Below are 17829 nucleotides of genomic sequence, written 5' to 3' on the forward strand. Positions count from 1 at the left end.
TGCGTACCCTATCTTTAGTATTGGGTATGCAGGCCGTGTGCTGGTATGCTTTTGGCGGCGCATGCGCCCTTTTGATGGTGCGCCGACATGCGCCAAACACACCGTGTTGCATTTTGGTGCGCTCGGCGCACCGTCAAAAGTGCGCATGCGCCGCCAAAAGCATACCAGTGCACGGCCTGCATACCCAATGCTAAAGATAGGGAACGCAGGTTGCATGCAGCGTCATGCGCCCATAGGAGGAGCTGACTGGAGGGGGCGCGGCAGGGAGCGGAGCTGCACGACAGCCGTGCGCTGCGCCTCCTAACGCAGGTGTGAAACTAGCCTTATAGTCTGAAAAATACGGTAATAGATAACAATGCATGAAGCATAGTTTACACAGATTCCTGTAGTGATGGTAAAAATGCAGTAAAAATAAGTTTTATGAGTTTGTAAGATGTAATCACTTAAACGGATGGGATATATGATGTTATGTTCATGCAACCCTATTGTGATGTCAGTCATGTCATCTTTGGTAGGGAAGATGGAGTTTAAAGGAGGCTGCCTAGCAACATACCCTGAAAATGTCTGTTATGAGAACTGGTGGGAAAGCCCCTCTTAGGCCAGAGTCACACTACCGTACAATACGGCCGAGTGCTATGTAATAAAATGTCGCAAAGCACTGACCTGTGTTACTCTATGGGGTAGCTCACATCCGCGATTGTTTTCTCATGCCGAATCGGCTTGCGAGAACAATGGTAGCATGCTTCGATTGGCAGCGATTCTCAGCTCACTCGCACCCATACAAATCGGGTTTAAACCCATAATCAAATCTACCAATGAGAATATTTTTAGTGACACATTTTTGTAACCATATGCAACCACTGAAATAATAATTTATGGAGAATTATGGAGAAACCTTGCCATGTATTACTAAATGATCCATATGTCAGAGACAAGATTCCATGTCACCCTAAAATCACATTCAGGAGAGTTCGGACTATCAAAGCTTATCTTGCTCATATCAAATTACACAAAATGGCTCTTAAAATGGATATGGGCCTTAACTTCCACTTTGACTAACCTGACAGGTCTCAGGAGCTGTGATCACTTTAAAGGATTGGAGTCACACTAGCATAGGGCATCCGATGCAAAAGCATTGGATGCGATATGCTATGACCCTTGGCTGCTGCTCTGCTGCGAGCAAGAGCTGAGTGTCATGCTACTGTGCTCCGATCCTCTCACACACAGTAAATCTCCCCCTCACACAGTAAATCTCCCACAGCACCGTTACACTAAATCTTCCACACACAGTAAATCACCCCTGCACACAGTAAATCACCCTCATACACGGTAAATCACCCCAACAAACAGTAAATATCACGCACACAGCAAATATCCCCACAACCAGTAAATACTCCCACACACAGTGAATACCCCCCAGCCCTGTTACACTAAATCTCCACCCACATACACATTAAATACCTCCACACTTCCCCTCCTGTTACATTCAATCTTCGGTGTCTTCAGCTCCATTGGTGTTGAGCACTTACCACCAATGTGCACCTCTGGGCGCAGGCAAATGACGTCAGCAGCGTGATCACATGACCTGATCTCACTCCTGACTTCGCTCTCACCCGGCAGTCAGAGCTTCAATTGTACTTGCGTCTTTCAGACGCGAGTGGTTACAATTCTTAACTGGGAGCCGGCGCGTTGCAACTTTTCTAAGCTGGCTGTCCGGGTGGCCCCCCTAGATACACCTCTGTCACAGATGTTATGCGCCGCAACCATAAAATGGTTGGTGGTAATAAGTATATGGCAGATAATATACTGATGGTCTTTTAAAAGATTATCTATGCCCAAAGAGAGTAATGCTAGTTGTCGAGATACAGTAGAGAAAATAAGTATTTATTATACTGCCGATTTTGAAAGTTTTCCCACCTACAGAGAATGGAGAGGTCTGTAATTTGTACCGTAGGTACACTTCACCTGTGAGAGACAGAATCTAAACATATAAACCAGAAAATCACATTGTATGATTTTTACATAATTAATTTGCATTTTATTGCATGAAATAAGTATTTGATACAATAGAAAAACAGAACTTAATATTTGGTTCCGAAACCTTTGTTTGCAATTACAGAGGTAGGATGTTACCTGTAGTTCTGGACCAAGTTTGAAAACACTGCAGCAGGGATTCTGGCCCACTCCTCCATATAGATATTCTCCAGATCTTTCAGCTTTCGGGGCTGATGCTGGGCAATATTGAGTTTCAGCTCCCTCCAAAGATTTTCAATTGGGTTCAAGCCTGAAGACTGGCTAGACCATGCTAGGACCTTGAACTGCTTATTATAGAGCCACTCCTTAGTTTCGCTGGCTGTGTGTTTCAGGTCATTGTCATGCTGGAAGACCCAGCCATGACTCAATCTTCAATGCTCTTTCTGAAGGAAGGAGGTTGTTGAACAAAATCTCGTGATACATGACCCCATCCATTCTCCCTTCAATATGGTGCAGTCGTCCTGTCCCCTTTGCAGAAAAGAACCCACAAAGTATTATGTTGCTCCCACCATGCTTCACGGTTGAGACAGTGTTCTCAGGGTTGTTCTCATCTTTCTATTCCTCCAAACACGGTGTGTGGAGTTGATACCAAAAAGTTCTATTTTGGTCTCATCTGACTACATGACCTTCTCCCACGCCTTCTCTGGATCATCCAGATGGTCATTGGCTAACTTCAAGCGGGCTTGAACATGTGCTGTGCATGCCCTGCAAGGTTTTAATCCATGACGGCATAGTGTGTAACTAAAGGTAATATTTGAGATTGTGGTCCCAGCTCTCTTCAGGTCATTGACCAGGTCCTCCCATGTTGTTCTGGGCCAATTCCTGATGTTTCTCAGAATCATCCTTACCCCATGAAGCGAGATGTTACATGGAGCCCCAGACCGAGGAAGATTGACAGTCATCTTGTGTTTGCACAATTATTAGAAAATGGAATAAAAAGTTGTTGCCTTCTCGCCAAGCTGTTTGCCTATTGTTTTGTATACCATTGCAGCCTTGTGCAGGTCTACAGTTTTTTGTCCCTGGTGTCCTTAGGCAGCTCTCTGGTCTTGGACGTCGTGGAGAGGTTGGAGTGTTATTGATTGAGTGTGTGGACAGGTGTCTTTTATATAGGTAACAAGTATAAACAGGTGCAATTAATACAAATAATAAGTGCAGAGTATGAGGGCTTCTAAAAGAAAAACTAACAGGTCTGTGAGAGCCAGAATTCTTGCTGGTTGGTAGGTGATCAAATACTTATTTCATGCAATAAAATGCAATTTAATTATTTAAAAATCATACAATGTGATTTTCATTTATTTTATTTTAGATTCTGTTTCTCACAGTTGAAGTGTACCTACAATAAAAATTACAGACCTCTCCATTCTTTGTAGGTGGGAAAACTTGCAGAATTTGCAATATAGCAAATATGGTATTTATTTTCCCACTGTATTGTAAGGTGACTACCAATGATATCAGGAATTAAAGATTCCACTTTCCTCCAAAGACATTTGATATTTATACAATCCCAAAAGATATTTTTCAAGTGTTCATTGGCACCACATTTTCTCCAGCAAAAGGTAGAGTGGTATGAAGAAATTTTATGCATTCTTTGAGGGGTGAGGTACCATCTGGATAGTAATTTGTAATAGGTTTCATGCAGAGTAGCATAAATATTTGACTTTGTAATTTGTAAAGCTTTATCCCAGTCCTCTACTAGAAAGTTTGTTTTAAATTCTTTCTCGCAATTATTTATATTGCTGGTTTTAATTAATTCTAGGTTATTGTTCATTATTAAGGTGTTTATAAAGATTTTGAGTACTCCAAATTGAGGAGTTGTGGGGTTCTCTCAGTAAACTGAAGATCTTTGTTGAGATTGGCACCTTCTGAAAGTTCTTCTGTTTGTTGAAGTTAGTAATGTATCTTTTAATATCGATGTATGTGACAAAATCTATATCATCAAGTTTGAAATTTTCCTGAAGAAGCTAAAATGGAGAGAAATCCTTTTCCTCATCCAGAAATAGATTTGAGCTATATTTTATACCCTTCTGTTTCCAGGGTTTTAGATTGAGATGGGGGATGATTATTTCCAAAACTTCAATCGGTATGTTTTTTTAAAATTCGGTTGGAGATAATTTAAACTCACTGTAGAACTCGTGTCCTAGTCAGGTCATATTCTGCTTTCTGATCCTCAAGCCTGGCTAGACACCTGCTTCTTATTTAGTATGCATGATTGTTTGCTTAAGTCCCACTTGCCTGAGATCAGGAATCCTTCCTTCAGCCCCCGTCTCACACAGCAAAATTGTTAGCGAGATCGCTGAAGCGTCACCGATTTTGTGATGCAACAGCGACCTCGCCAGAGATCTCGCTATGTGTGACACATAGCGGTGACTGGCCCCCCCGCTGGATATCGCTGGATCGTGCTCGAATGTCCTTGGCCATTTGTGATCACTGATGTCCCGCTGGCCAGCGTGCATTGCTGTGTTTGACACCGACGCGCAACCTCGTTAGCGACTCAGAAATCATGGACGCAGGCTGGAGTCATCAGAATCGCTGCAGTGTGACAAGGTCCCAATGACCGCCGAGGTCGTTTTACAGATCGCTGGATCGTTGCTGCGTCGTTGGGTAAATCTGCCTGTTTGACAGCTTACTAGCGACCATTTAGTGACGCACCAGCGATCCTTACCAGGTCATATCGTTGTCAGGATCGCTGGTGCATCGCCAAGTATAACGGTACCCTAAGTCTTTGCTTTAGGTCTCCTGGCCTGAGATAAGGAATCAGTCCTCTTTTTTTGTCTTTGCTATGCCACCATGACGGAGATCTGGAATATTGCTGTCACTTAATCCTTGCTTTCCCTCAGAATGTGCTATCCAAAATGGTCTCCCTTCTTTGTAAGCAAACACCTATTTTCGTGCAGGTCTTCAAGCAGCTAAACCATAGGTCTATTCATTTCTCAATACTATCCCTAACTAACTAATCAACAGGAAACTGCCTTCCCTTGTGCCCACAAAACTACTCCCATCCTGGAAAGATCCCCAACAATTAACCCTGACTACCGATAACCAATTATTGCTATCCACAAGATAAATAAAGCATAATTTAAAACTTAGTATAATCACAAGATTTTTATGGGCGAGTGTGGGCAACTTCTCCACTCCTTTACATTAAATAGGCTCTCCATGCCACAAACACAGTGTAGAGGACTTTCCAGGATCGCTCCTCAACTGCAGTTCCTTCATACTCTTGCAGGGTGAAATACTTCAGGTCACATGACCATGTTGTCCCCAAAAGTCTTTCACTTCCAATTGCAGGAACTGCACTGATAAAGCAGGACTGTCATTACTAGTGCATTTTCTGGCTTGTAAAGGCAGGGTCCCTTTTGGGGACAGATTCATGGACAGTTGCTTAGTTTGTCCCCATCCTAACGACAACAATGCATATATCTTGGAAGCTTCTCCCGCTTTGTAATATTAAACGAAGCTGTTACGGCAGCAAAGCTGAATCCTGCCAGTGAGAATATTACAGTCTGGTAGGATTGGGCATGTTACAGTGCTTAATTTTATAATTAAAGAGGTTTTCCAGTTTTGTGATGAAAGTCTGCAGTCACTCAATGTGACTGCAGACTTCTGAATCTCACAACTTGCACAGTGTGCGCTGTTAGGATTTTCACGTGCTGGTAGCAGGCAGTCATGTGACCGCAACTATGCAATTTGCATACTTCCAGATAGATGTGCAGTGCACTGCCTTGCTTAATAAATGTGATTTGAGCGAGGCATCGCACGTTTAGTTGGAAGGGGATTGTATGTATGCAAATTGCATGCTTCCAGTTACGTGACCTTTCCTGAGAATCCTCATAAGGTGCATTGTGCATGCTGGGAGGATTCAAAAGTTTGCAGTCATATACCATAACTGCAGACTTTCACCACAAACCTGGACAACTCCTTTAATGCACCTAACACAAATACACTGCTCAAAAAATAAGGAAAAACAAAAAACCCTGTTTGGGAGAGAAGAACACACAAAAAGCGGCACCCTAAACAATATATAATAGTCTTTGATGGGTGCACAACTTCATGCACTCACCTGATGGAAGACTAATATGGCTTTTGACCGTGTATCCTCAAAAAATTCCTCTGGGATACTTTTCAATGGACAGGGCTTGCTTGCAGCTTGCATCGGGTGGAACCAAGTGAAAGAGCCCAACACAGGCTCACACAGGACCAGTAAATCAAAAGGAACACATCCAGCCTATGAATGGCAGCGCTTCCCAGGACTCACATCCATAGATGATCTTTTGGATTTTTTCTTTTTTATCATTTGATAGGAGGAGATACAACACATTTCGAATACAGTATATATCCTTCTTCAGATATAAAAACACAATACAATTCCTATGAGTAAAAATTCAATCACATTTATATAAAGTAGCAAAGCTTTTAACCCAGCCTCAGGTACTTTATTGGGGTGTGGACCGGATTCAGGAACACACCCACTAATTAGTCCAGCCTTTCAATTCCTGTTTGTAACACCAGAGGGTAACTGCTCCACCGGGGTTACTTTTATGTTAAAAATGTTATTATGTTTAATTAGCAAATGCCTCAAAAGACTATGCTTGTACTCTGTTTTTTCTAAAAAAAAATTTGTATGATGTTAATTAATTATACTATGACATCATAGGAGGTTGGATGTGAGTTCTGGGAAGCACTGCTGTTCATGGGCTGGATGTGTTCGTTTTGATTTTCAAAAAAATAAGGGGAAGATTTAACACTATGTAACTTCAGTAACTCCAAGGCATTCACACTTCTGTGAAATCAACCTGTCCAGCTATGAAGCAACACTGATTGTGAATTACTTTCTCCTGCTGTTGTGCAAATGAACAGACAACATGTAGAAATGATAGGCAATTAGCAAGACAACCCCTTTAAAAGAGTGGTTTTGAAGGTGGTGACCACAGACCATTTCTCTGTTCTCATCCTTTTTGGCTGTTGTTTTGATCACTTTTGCATTTTGTCATTCCTCTCACCCCTAGAGGTACAATAGCATGAGGCGGTGTCTACAATACAACCCACAGAAGTTGCTCAGATAGTGCAGCTCAACCAGGATTGCACATCAATGCGAGCTGTGGCAAAAATGGTAGCTGTGTTGGTCAGCACAGTGTCCAGAGCATGGAGCAGATACCAGGAGACAGGCCAGTACACCTGAAGAAATGGAGGGGGCCATAGGAGAGCAACAACCCAGCTGCAGGACCGCCACCACCTCCATTGTTCAAGGAGGAATAGGAGGAGCAATGCCAGAACCCTGCAAAATGACCTCCAGCAGGCCACTAACATCCATGTGTCTGCTCAAACTGTCAAAAATAGACTCCATGTATGAATGTCCACAAGTGGATGTTGGTATTTGCCAGAAAACACCAAGATTGGCAGATTCGACATGAGCGCCCTGTGCTCTTCATGGATGAGAGCAGGTTCACACTGAACACATGTGACAGACATGTCAGAGTCTGGAGACACCATGGAAAATGTTCTGCTGCCTGCAGCATCCTCCAGCTTGTCCAGTTTGGCAGTGGGTCAGTAATGATGTGGGAAGGCATTTCTTTGTAGGGCCGTACAACCCTCCATGTGCAAGCCAGAGTTACCCTTACTGCCATAGGTATCGGGATGAGATCCTCGATCCATAGTGGGACCATTTGCAGGTGCAGTGGGCCCTGGGTTCCTTCTGATGCATGAAAATGCTAGGCCTCATGTGGCTGAAGTCTGTCAGCAGTTCCTGTATGATGAAGGCATTGATGCTATGGACTGGCCTGCCCATTCCCAAGACCTGAATTCAATCGAGAATATCTGGGACATCATATTTTGTTGCATCCACCAATGCCACATTGCACCACAGACTGTCCAGGAGTTGACTGATGCTGTAATCCAGGCCTGGGAGGAGATACCTCAGGAGAACATCCACTGCCTCATCAAGAGTATGTTTAGGTGTTGTAGGAGGGTCATAGAGGCACATAGAGGCCACACACAATACTGAGCATCATTTCCATGTCTTGAGGCATTTCACTGAAGTTGGATAAGCCTGTAATTTGATTTTTTACTTTGATTTTGAGCATCACTCGAAATGCAGACCTCCATGAGATATTAATCTTGATTTACATTGATCATTTTATGTTTTATTTGTTCTCAACACATTCAATTATGCAATGAATAGAGATTTGCAACTGGAATATTTCATTCAGCCATATCTAGGATGTGGTATTTTAGTGTTCCCTTTTTTTTGCAAAGTGTACAAATGTAGTAGCAATTAACTTGTCAGATGGCACAATGCTTTAATTACATTTCCATGTAAAGTAATCTTACAAATTATGGATAGGGATGAGTGAACAACTTTACCTGTTGAAGTTCGGGTTTTGGTACACAACCCAAACTTTAGTACAAAATTTGGTTTGGGTACCAAAACAGTACCCAAACCACATTGAAAACCATGGGAATCCGAACTCTATAGCTGGAAAAAAAAGTTTCTCTCTCTATATCTCTTTCTCTCTAGTGTTTAACACCAGACCTTAGCTGTCCAGTACGAACTCTGAACTCGGAAGTTCGAGTTCGCTCATCTCTTGTTATGGATTGTTGTATGTGTACTATGTTTGCATAACAAATAACAGCTCAGGAATAAATTACCTGAACCACCAGCAATACAGAAATGCATCACTAAGGCTGAGTTCACACGTGGCGTTTTCGCGGCTTTTTTAACCGCGTGATTTTGCAGCGAAACCGCGAAAAATAAGCATCCCATGCATTCCTATGGGATTCCGAAATGCTGTGCTAATGCTGCGGTTTTTACCGCGGCGGAATTGCTTTGCGGTAAAAAACGCAGGATGCTCATTAATTTCGCGGAATCGCGGCGATCCCGCACCCATAGGAATGCATTGTTCTGCTTACTTTCCGCATGTGGCTGTGCACACCATGCAAAAAGTAAGCAGAACATTTGCGGATGGTACCCACGGTCTAGAGGAGAGGAGACTGTCCTCCGGGCTTTGGGTACCATATCCCTGTAAAAAATAGAATTTAAAATAAAAAATATTGTTATTCTCACCTTCCGACGTCCCGCGCAGCCTTCCCCGCCTCTCTCCACGCTCCCGGTCCCAGTAAGCCTTTGCGAGCGATGACGTCCATTCTCGCGGGATTGCGAAGTCTCACGGTCATTCGCACGACGTCATTGCGAATGACAGAGAAGTCACGATCCCGCGAGAACGGATGTCATAGCGGTACTTGTCGCAAAGGATTACTGGGAACGGGAGCGTGGAGAGAGGTGGGAAGGCTGCGCGGGACGTCGGAAGGTGAGAATAACAATATTTTTTTTTTTATTATTATTATTTACATTCTTTTACTATTGATGCCGCATAGGCAGCCTCAACAGTAAAAAGTTGGTCACACTCGTCAAACAATATGTTTGACGAGTGTGACCAACCTGTCAATCAGTTATCCAAGCGATGCTACAGATCATTTGGAAAACGCTAGCAATTCTGCAAGCTAATTACGCTTGCAAAATGCTAGTTTTTCCGCGGGAATTTAAAATGCGATTTTCCCACGGAATGGAATTCCGGAACTCTCGCGGTAATTTCCGCGAGAGTTCCGCTACGTGTGAACCCAGCCTAAATCTCTCACCAGTAAAGAAATACAGCATCATATCTCCCCATATCTCCCATCAGTACTGAAATAGATCACTACAACCACGATCTGTACAGTAATACATCACAGAACCACCATTAGTACAGAGAACAGCACCATAACCACCACCAGTATATTGAATGGTCTCCACATTGTCCTCTGTTTTCCATACTGAGCCCCCTCTTCACACTATCCTCTCACACTGTCCCCCTATACTTCCCAGTTTCTATTCTAAGACTGTCTCACACTCCCCTTCCTCGAAATACTGAACCCTCCCATGCTGCCTCTTATCTATAGTGAACCCCATACTACCCAGGCGAAACTGTGCCATCTCATAGCTTTCTCCCACCATACATTTTACTTCCCATACTTTCAACTCACATCTTCTGCCCACTCCCCACATTGTCTCCCCAGACATATTTTCCCTCAATCTCCATAATCTCTCCCCACACATCCCCCCCATACCGTCTCATCACACAATTCCTTCCTTCACCCTCACGCTTCCCATACTGTCTCCTTACACCTATCCCTGCCAACTCCCAATCCCCACACATTTTGTCACGCTCGGGATGGGAAATTCCAGAGGACGGCACAACACACACAGACAATGGGATGGAAAAAGGGAGAGGAAGGCTCTAACAGTCGGTAACGAGGGATGGGGCACCTACTAACAATAGTCTGAGCCTATCACTAAGCTCCCCTAACACCCTATGTGGGTCCTTCCCCCTGCCGCCGTCACATGCCTAGTCCCTAGCTGTCACCTCACTATACCCTGGCTAGTGCACTGGCCTGCAAGGATGCTAGACTCGCCACTACATATGATATCCACACAGGGGGTAGTGACAAGCATGAGACAGGCAAGTAAAGGAACAATGAAACCATAGCTCAAGCTTCTGCTGCAAAGCTCTACACAGCAGAGGATACGGAACCAGGACCTCAAACTCCACCGAAGCAGCTGATACACTGCTGGCACCAGAGAGCTCCAAACTCCTACTACCAACAGTCAGCTGATGCGTCATGTGACTAAAGGATGGTGGGAGTGGTCACCACTCATATCAGCTGACCAGCAACACAGCAGCTGCCAGCAAGGAAATTGACATTAATCCTTGGTGGCCCAAAAGTAAAAACCAGGTTTAAATTAAAGCAGAACAAGAGCTGTCATGACTCCAAAAAGGAGTCATGACATGTTTCACCCCAATCCTCATACTCTCTTTTCACATGTTTCCATCTCTCCTCTCCATACTGACCTTTTACACATTTCCTTTCCCCCCTGGCCCATCCCAATACACACATCCCCTCCCCCTAGCTGTCCCTTTGCAATAAATTACATTACAATAAGTCTTCATTGTTTTCAGCTCCATTTTAGCGTTAATACCCATATATGAAAAAAAAATGTCCAATTTACGAGTGTCATGCGAGTGTAATGCGATTTCCGTGCGATTTTTTTTTTTCACGGAACATCTGTATGACATGCGTATGCAATCCGTATGCAATGCGATTTTAACATGAGATTTTGCGTACAGCAGTTCTCTGTTGTAAAAGCTCATATTAAAATCACATTGCAATACACAACTGTACACAAAGTTTTAAAACCAAATATTCTTCAAAACACACATATACTATATATATATAGTAGGGATTCGCTCTGGTAGGTAATTGCAGGACTGCAGTAACAAGGCAACACACAGACTTAAAGTCTAATTTCAGTGGTTTAATGTCACTTTGCAAACAGCAGGTTAATGGAAAATAAGGGAAAAACATAAATGTTCTCCAGCTTGGAGAACCACTTGTCCCAGACTCACCACTTGCACGGGTCGGGCTTAACTAAGCGGCTGCCAGGTCCGCGGCATCCGCCAAGTGCCATTCCCAGGGTTGTTGAGAGTCTGGCTGCTATAGTTCTGCAGCACGGGGATCCTGTAGTTCAGGCTAAGTCCAACCAAGTTCCTGTAACTTCCAGACACACACACCATGTGCCAAACACCAACCTCCATTTCATAGCCCCTAGCCCCTCCTACAAGTGAGGTAAACATCACATGGGCTGATCACGTGACCATGACATCATTGCAGGTCCTGTCTTTAGGGAAAAACCCTGCCAAACATTAATCTGCTGGGAGAAATGTATCTCCCATCCAGTAAAACACCCTTTACTGTACCACATATATATATTTTAGATAGATTAAAAGCTGGCAAATGATCTGCCACATACAGTATAGAATAGAATAGGTTTTAATAAAATAGTTAGAATAGATATATACACGTAGAATAGATGCATATGTCTTTATATTTCATACAGAGATACATAGAAGAATAGCCCTTAATTCATTTGTCGGCTTCTGTAAAATCAATGCAGGAGCCGACAGGATAGGAGACATGGTTTACATACAGTAAACACATACAGAATAGTTAGATATATAGATGAATGTGTTCAATACAATTAGTATATTGTGTGTGCAAATTATGGGACATGTATGTATTTAATTAAAGATTCTTTTCCTGGAAAAAAATTGGTGTGGGCTCCTGTGCAATTTTCTGTGCCAGAGAGAGAAAGCCAGTGACTGGAAGCAGATAATAGCCTAGGAAGGGACCATGGATATTGGCCCCCCACCCTGGCTAAAAATATCTGCCCCACCTGTGAAGATCTAGAGTTGTGGGTGTTAGTAATCACCTAGGCAGGTTAACGATGCAACAAGTTTTATATGTATCCATACAAGCATTTCAGTAAGTCCAGGTAGATGACCCCAATGTAATGCCCCCAGTCCACGGGATCAGCAACAAGTCAGTAAAAATAGTCCATGGGATAATTCCTAGGGGAATATAGATCTCATGACCGAAGCCCGAGAAAACTTAGTTCCAAGTTCGATAGTCCATTCATGGGTTCCAGGAGCGGCCTTAACTCTGCTCCTTTCGCTTCAGATCCCCAGACACAACTGCTCTCCCCATCAAGTCTCTCAACTCTACTCCCAACTCCCTAACCAAATCCAACATTCCAACCCCCTTCACCAATGTACATTGAATTCACAGCCAGTGAAGTCTCCGACCAGTCTGGAGTGGTGTGAACCCAAGTGGCCCCCCTGCCGAGAGAAAGAAAGGCACATATTCCCCCAACAGATAAGGTCATTGCATGTAAATACAACATAAATTGAGGTAACTAGTCATCTGTGCTGGGAAAGTATTTCAGTTCCTCACACCAGCCACCCCAGAAAAGGTGCAATTCTAAGATGCGCCAAATCTGGCACTTAGCCTCTCTCTTCCCACTGCCTTTAGCTGTGACATATGGGGTAATAAGGGGTTATGCCACATTTGTTTTGTAAGGTGACATAAAGCCAGGCTTAGTAATGGAGAGGTATCAATAAAACACCTATCCATAACTAATCCTAGAGTTCGTAAAGGGATAAATTGTTACGAAACCTAGAGTGGACCCACTGGATCGCAGTACTGACCGACCCTGGGCGAGCTGGCCAGGTGGATCCGACCCCTATACAAGGACCGTTAAGGGCAGACCCAGGAGGAAGGTATACTGCAATAGCTAGTGCCTGAGGATCGTCTCAAAGACAAGGAAAAGTATCAGGATACTCACTGAGGATGAGACAGAGCTGAGCAGTCACAGAGAGACATGGGATCCAGGACAAGGCTGGGTCACAGAGGAGAGAGGCACGGGGTCTGGTACAAGGCAGAGTTCACAGAGGGTGCGAGATCCTGGGCAGAGCAGAGCACGCCATAACAGGTGTACAGGGACAGCAGAGCACACACTGGAAAGCCTACTGGGAAAAAGCAGAGCACACACTGGGAGCGTACAGGGACAGAGCAGAGCACGCACTGGAAGCGTACAGGGACAGAGCAAAGCCCACGCTGGAAAGCGTACTGGGACACAGCAGAGCGGAGCACACACTGGAAGTGTACAGGGACAGAATAGAGCAGAGCACGCACTGGAAGCGTACAGGGACCTGGGAGAGCACCTACACGGTTAAGTGCAGGAAATAATAATCAGGCGCCGAGAAACGGCCAAAGCCGTCTGATATACCTGACACCGGGCGCCCAGGGAGATCACTTCCGGGTCACAAGCCTAGGGCACCCAGCAACTGCACGGCCGAGGTCGAAGGGTATGTGCACAAGCTGCGGATTCTGCTGCGGATCCGCAGCGGTTTTGGCCCTGCGGATCCGCAGCAGTTTCTGCTGCGTTGTACAGTTCCATTATAATCAATGCAAAACAAAAAACTCTGTGCACATGCTGCGGATTTTTCCGCGCGGATTTGCTGCGGTTTCAAATCCGCAGCATGTCAATTCTTTGTGCAGATTCCGCAGCGGTTTTACACCTGCTCCATTGTACAGGTGTCAAACCGCAGGCTAATCCGCAGATAAACCGCAAGTCTTTTGATCTGCGGATTTTGCTAAATCCGTGTGGAAAAATCCGTAGACCAATCCGTAGCGTGTGCATATAGCCTAAGAGTGCGCATGCGCGAACAGCAAGGAACATGGGGAAGCTGCAAGGCCGGGAGAACAGTGACAGCGCGGCGTGCCCCAATCCCAACAGCCCATCGGGAGACCGGAGGTCGGGGAGCGAGGGCAGACATGGCGGTAATACAAATAAACAAAGCCAGAAAAAAGTATTTTAATGAAATTAAACAATAAACAGTTTGCCATCTTTATTGTTCTACTAATCCCAGCGACGCCCTCGTTTTCCTGTAAGAAATAAAAAACAAACAAACAATATACCATACCTGACAAGCGTTCAGTCCCACGCCGTGATCCACATCTGGGGGCTATGCAGTTTACAACCGGGAGCAGTGCTAACCGACCGTCCCGGCTGTAAACTAATGCTAAATGAATGAGATGATGCCAGCGCAGATTCAGCGACTAGTGGTGATGTCACCGAGTCTGCATTCCCTCACTGCCTGAACTTGGATGAACTCTTGAGCGTGGGAAAATGCCAGTTGATTTTCCCATGCTCAAGAGTTCAGCGGGGGTTCTCGCAGACCCCTGAACTGCTGTGACCTCAGAACCGTGGGAAAATGCCGGTCCTGAGGTCACAGCAGTTCATCCCGGCTGCGAGAACAGCTTCAGTGAATAGAAGTGATGCCGTTGATACTGTGCACACTCACAGCCTAACTCCCGCTGAACTCTTGAGCGTCATGTGCCTGAAAAGGTGTGCACTCAGCGCTGAAGGCTGCATCAAACGAGGGTTGTCATAGGTCGTGATGGGGTTAAGGATAAGTGAATTGGTGACAAAAGGTAGAGACTCAAAGGCTCTATTATTATTGGAGGATGCTTTACTACAACAGGATTGTGTCACGTCAGGACAGGGAGATGCCCGGTGTGTGACGCAATGGGAGGGAGGAATCTGGTAAAGGAAACAGTAGGAAGGGTAACCCCTCAACACTCACGTCATTCGAAAACCTGCGCTCCCTATCACCCTAGACAGGTCCCACCCTCCTCACACTAGTCTTACTAATACGGTAAAGAGCGCCTATCTATTTTAGTTAATAGATTTTGGAAAATAAATAGATTCCACAATTGGATATGTTAAAAAATGTCCCTGTGCTGAGATAATCTTATAAATGTGCCCCTGCTGTGTATTGTGTTCATTATACTCTATGTTCAGACCATGTTCCTTCACAGTTAGACACATCAGACACAGACATTCCACAGTACAGAGCAGGGACACATTTATAAGATTATCTCAGCACAGGAGCATTTTTTTAACACATCAGACTGTGAAAGTTATTATTATTCCAAAACGTATTCATTAAACTGAACTTTGTTCATGAGAAAGCCCTGTTAAAGAAAAAAAAAAATCAGTAAAAGGTCATCTTTAATGCAACATTGTCCACTGCACTAGCTTTGTCTTTGTTAAACAAAAATAATATAAATGATTGTTCACCACTAATAATACGGAATGTAATGTTCAGTTTGAGTTCACCCCTCTCTAGAATAGAAATTGCTTATTTAATTTTGCATGCGAGCACTGTGGTTTGGAGACAATGTTATGGCCTATGTGTCCTACTATATCGAATAATAGGAAAAATATTTATACGATTAATTATGACTTATGTTTTTCAAGTATATTATTTTTAAGGAGCTACATTGCCACTTATACCTAGTTATTTTATTCTCCTAACATAACGGCATGAAAGACAATTTACAGTTAATTGGTTGCAACAAATAAATATTTTAGTTCTATATATTTAGTTCTTATAAAATGTATATGTATGGATCATAATATTCAGTTTATTTTAACTTATGTAACAATAGTGGTAAAATTCCCAAAGTACAGTATAGAAAATATTGCAGAGAATTGCATAATCACAAAATGCACACAAAACCTGTTTATTTTGCATCATGATTGTAAATACCTTTCATTTGCACTAGTGATAAGGTTCAATGTTGCACCCATTTTTTATTTATTTTTCAGCTAAAACTGAACATGAAGAAACGGAAAAGAAATTGACTGAAGTCCATTCAAGGTATGTAAAGTAAGATATGTTTCCACAAGAAATTATCATTTTGATTTACAGTACTCAGGTCTAGCGGCTAGGTCAGTACTATGGTCGCTGGACAGGAGCCCCTGTAATCCTCCTCCTACCGTGGCTCCTCTTTTGATTAGTCAGCCTGGTTTGTCATCATTGTTATGCTGTGACGCACACGCGACAACGCACCAGACAGGCTAATCAAGAGGAGTTACAGAAGCTGACAGACAGGAGGAGGTTCACAGGGCTCCCATACAGTGCTCACAGAGGGTCCTAATTTATTTGCTCATCTTCTTCTTTCTACAATCTTGAGCTTTTTTCACAATTTGTGAGACAGACATATCACTTCATTGCTAAGTAAATAAGTTTGTGATTCGGCACACACTGCATATACTGCCTCATTCCACTGTTTTATTTGTTTCAGGGGCAGAAATATAGTCTTTGCAGATGGTATCAGGGTCCCATAAGTGAAAGTGTCATCCCCAACTAAATTATTGGTAAAAGTAACAAGTACAGCAGGACCCTTAGCAATGGACTAGAGTGCAGGAGGACCACTGTCCAGCTGCATTTTAGGGGGGAATAGTTCAGCAATGTTAGTGGTTGAGGCATAACTGATAGGACTGAGTTTGTATCTGTAGGAAGTTGCTTGCTGGAGGTCAAATTTATGAGTATCCATAGCAGTGTGATTAATTTTATTTACATGTTTTTAGGGTGCTGATATTTGCAGTTTATAAGTGACATACACTAACCAGTCATACTTGCCTATGATTGTGTAGTAGGGTTTACATTTAATAATGTCCAGAGTCCCCCCTTTACAGCTCCCCTATACACAGTATGATGCTCTCTTATACACAGCATCATGTCCCCTCACTGTATATATACTGACCCCTTAATATCCCCCAAACTGTTTAATGGCTCCAACACTATATGATGGCCCCGTCACTATAATCACCACACTGTATGATGGGCCCTTAGATAGCCTCCATATAGCATAATACACCAGATAGTTCTCAATATAGTATAATGCACTCCCCATAGGGTTCCGCATAGTATAATGCACTCCCCATAGGTCTCCATATAGTATAATGCACTCACCATAGAGCTCCACATAGTATAATGCACTCCCCATAGGTCTCCATGTAATATAATGCACTCACCATAGGCAGACTCTATACTGTATATCAGGGGTGGGGAATCTTTTTTCAGCCAAGGGCCATTTGGATATTTATTCAAGGGCCATACAAACTCCGTCCACAAAGTACATCCTGACTCTGCACTGGTTTCATGACTTAATCTTTAATTGCATGCCCTTCAATGTTCAGTAGTGAACACTGGGTGTGTGCAAACAGAGCAAGGAGAAATTAATGAGATTGTGGCAATCAAAATACAGCTCCCTGCCCAAGAATGCGGTCCTTGAGAATCTGCTCGGGGGCCTGATAAAAGGTCATCGAGGGCCGTAAGTGGCCCTGGGGCCTGAGGTCCCCCACCCCTGCTGTATATAATGCACTCCCCATAGGCAGACTCTATACTGTATATAATGCACTTCCCATAGGCAGACTCTATACTGTTTATAATGCACTCCCCATAGGCAGACTCTATAGCGTAATACACCCCTATAGGCAGCCTCTGTAGTGTAATGCACCCCATAGCCACCCTCTGTAGTTTAATTCATCCCCATAGCCACCCTCTGTAGTAT

At 43.7% G+C, this 17829-nt stretch overlaps 1 protein-coding gene across 2 annotated transcripts in view; it reads left to right on the forward strand.

Moving 5' to 3' along the window:
- The window catches only part of FMN2 (formin 2), a 631532-nt gene that overhangs the window by 513069 nt on the left and 100634 nt on the right, over nucleotides 1-17829 (forward strand). For both annotated transcript variants that reach the window (XM_073560097.1, XM_073560098.1), the window contains exon 15: nucleotides 16079-16130. In XM_073560097.1, coding sequence (XP_073416198.1) covers nucleotides 16079-16130 — 52 coding nt within the window. The remainder of the gene's footprint in view (nucleotides 1-16078; nucleotides 16131-17829) is intronic.

Source organism: Dendrobates tinctorius, unplaced genomic scaffold, assembly GCF_039654945.1.
Source record: "Dendrobates tinctorius isolate UK_male_01 unplaced genomic scaffold, ASM3965494v1 ptg000293l, whole genome shotgun sequence".
Lineage (NCBI taxonomy): Eukaryota > Metazoa > Chordata > Amphibia > Anura > Dendrobatidae > Dendrobates > Dendrobates tinctorius.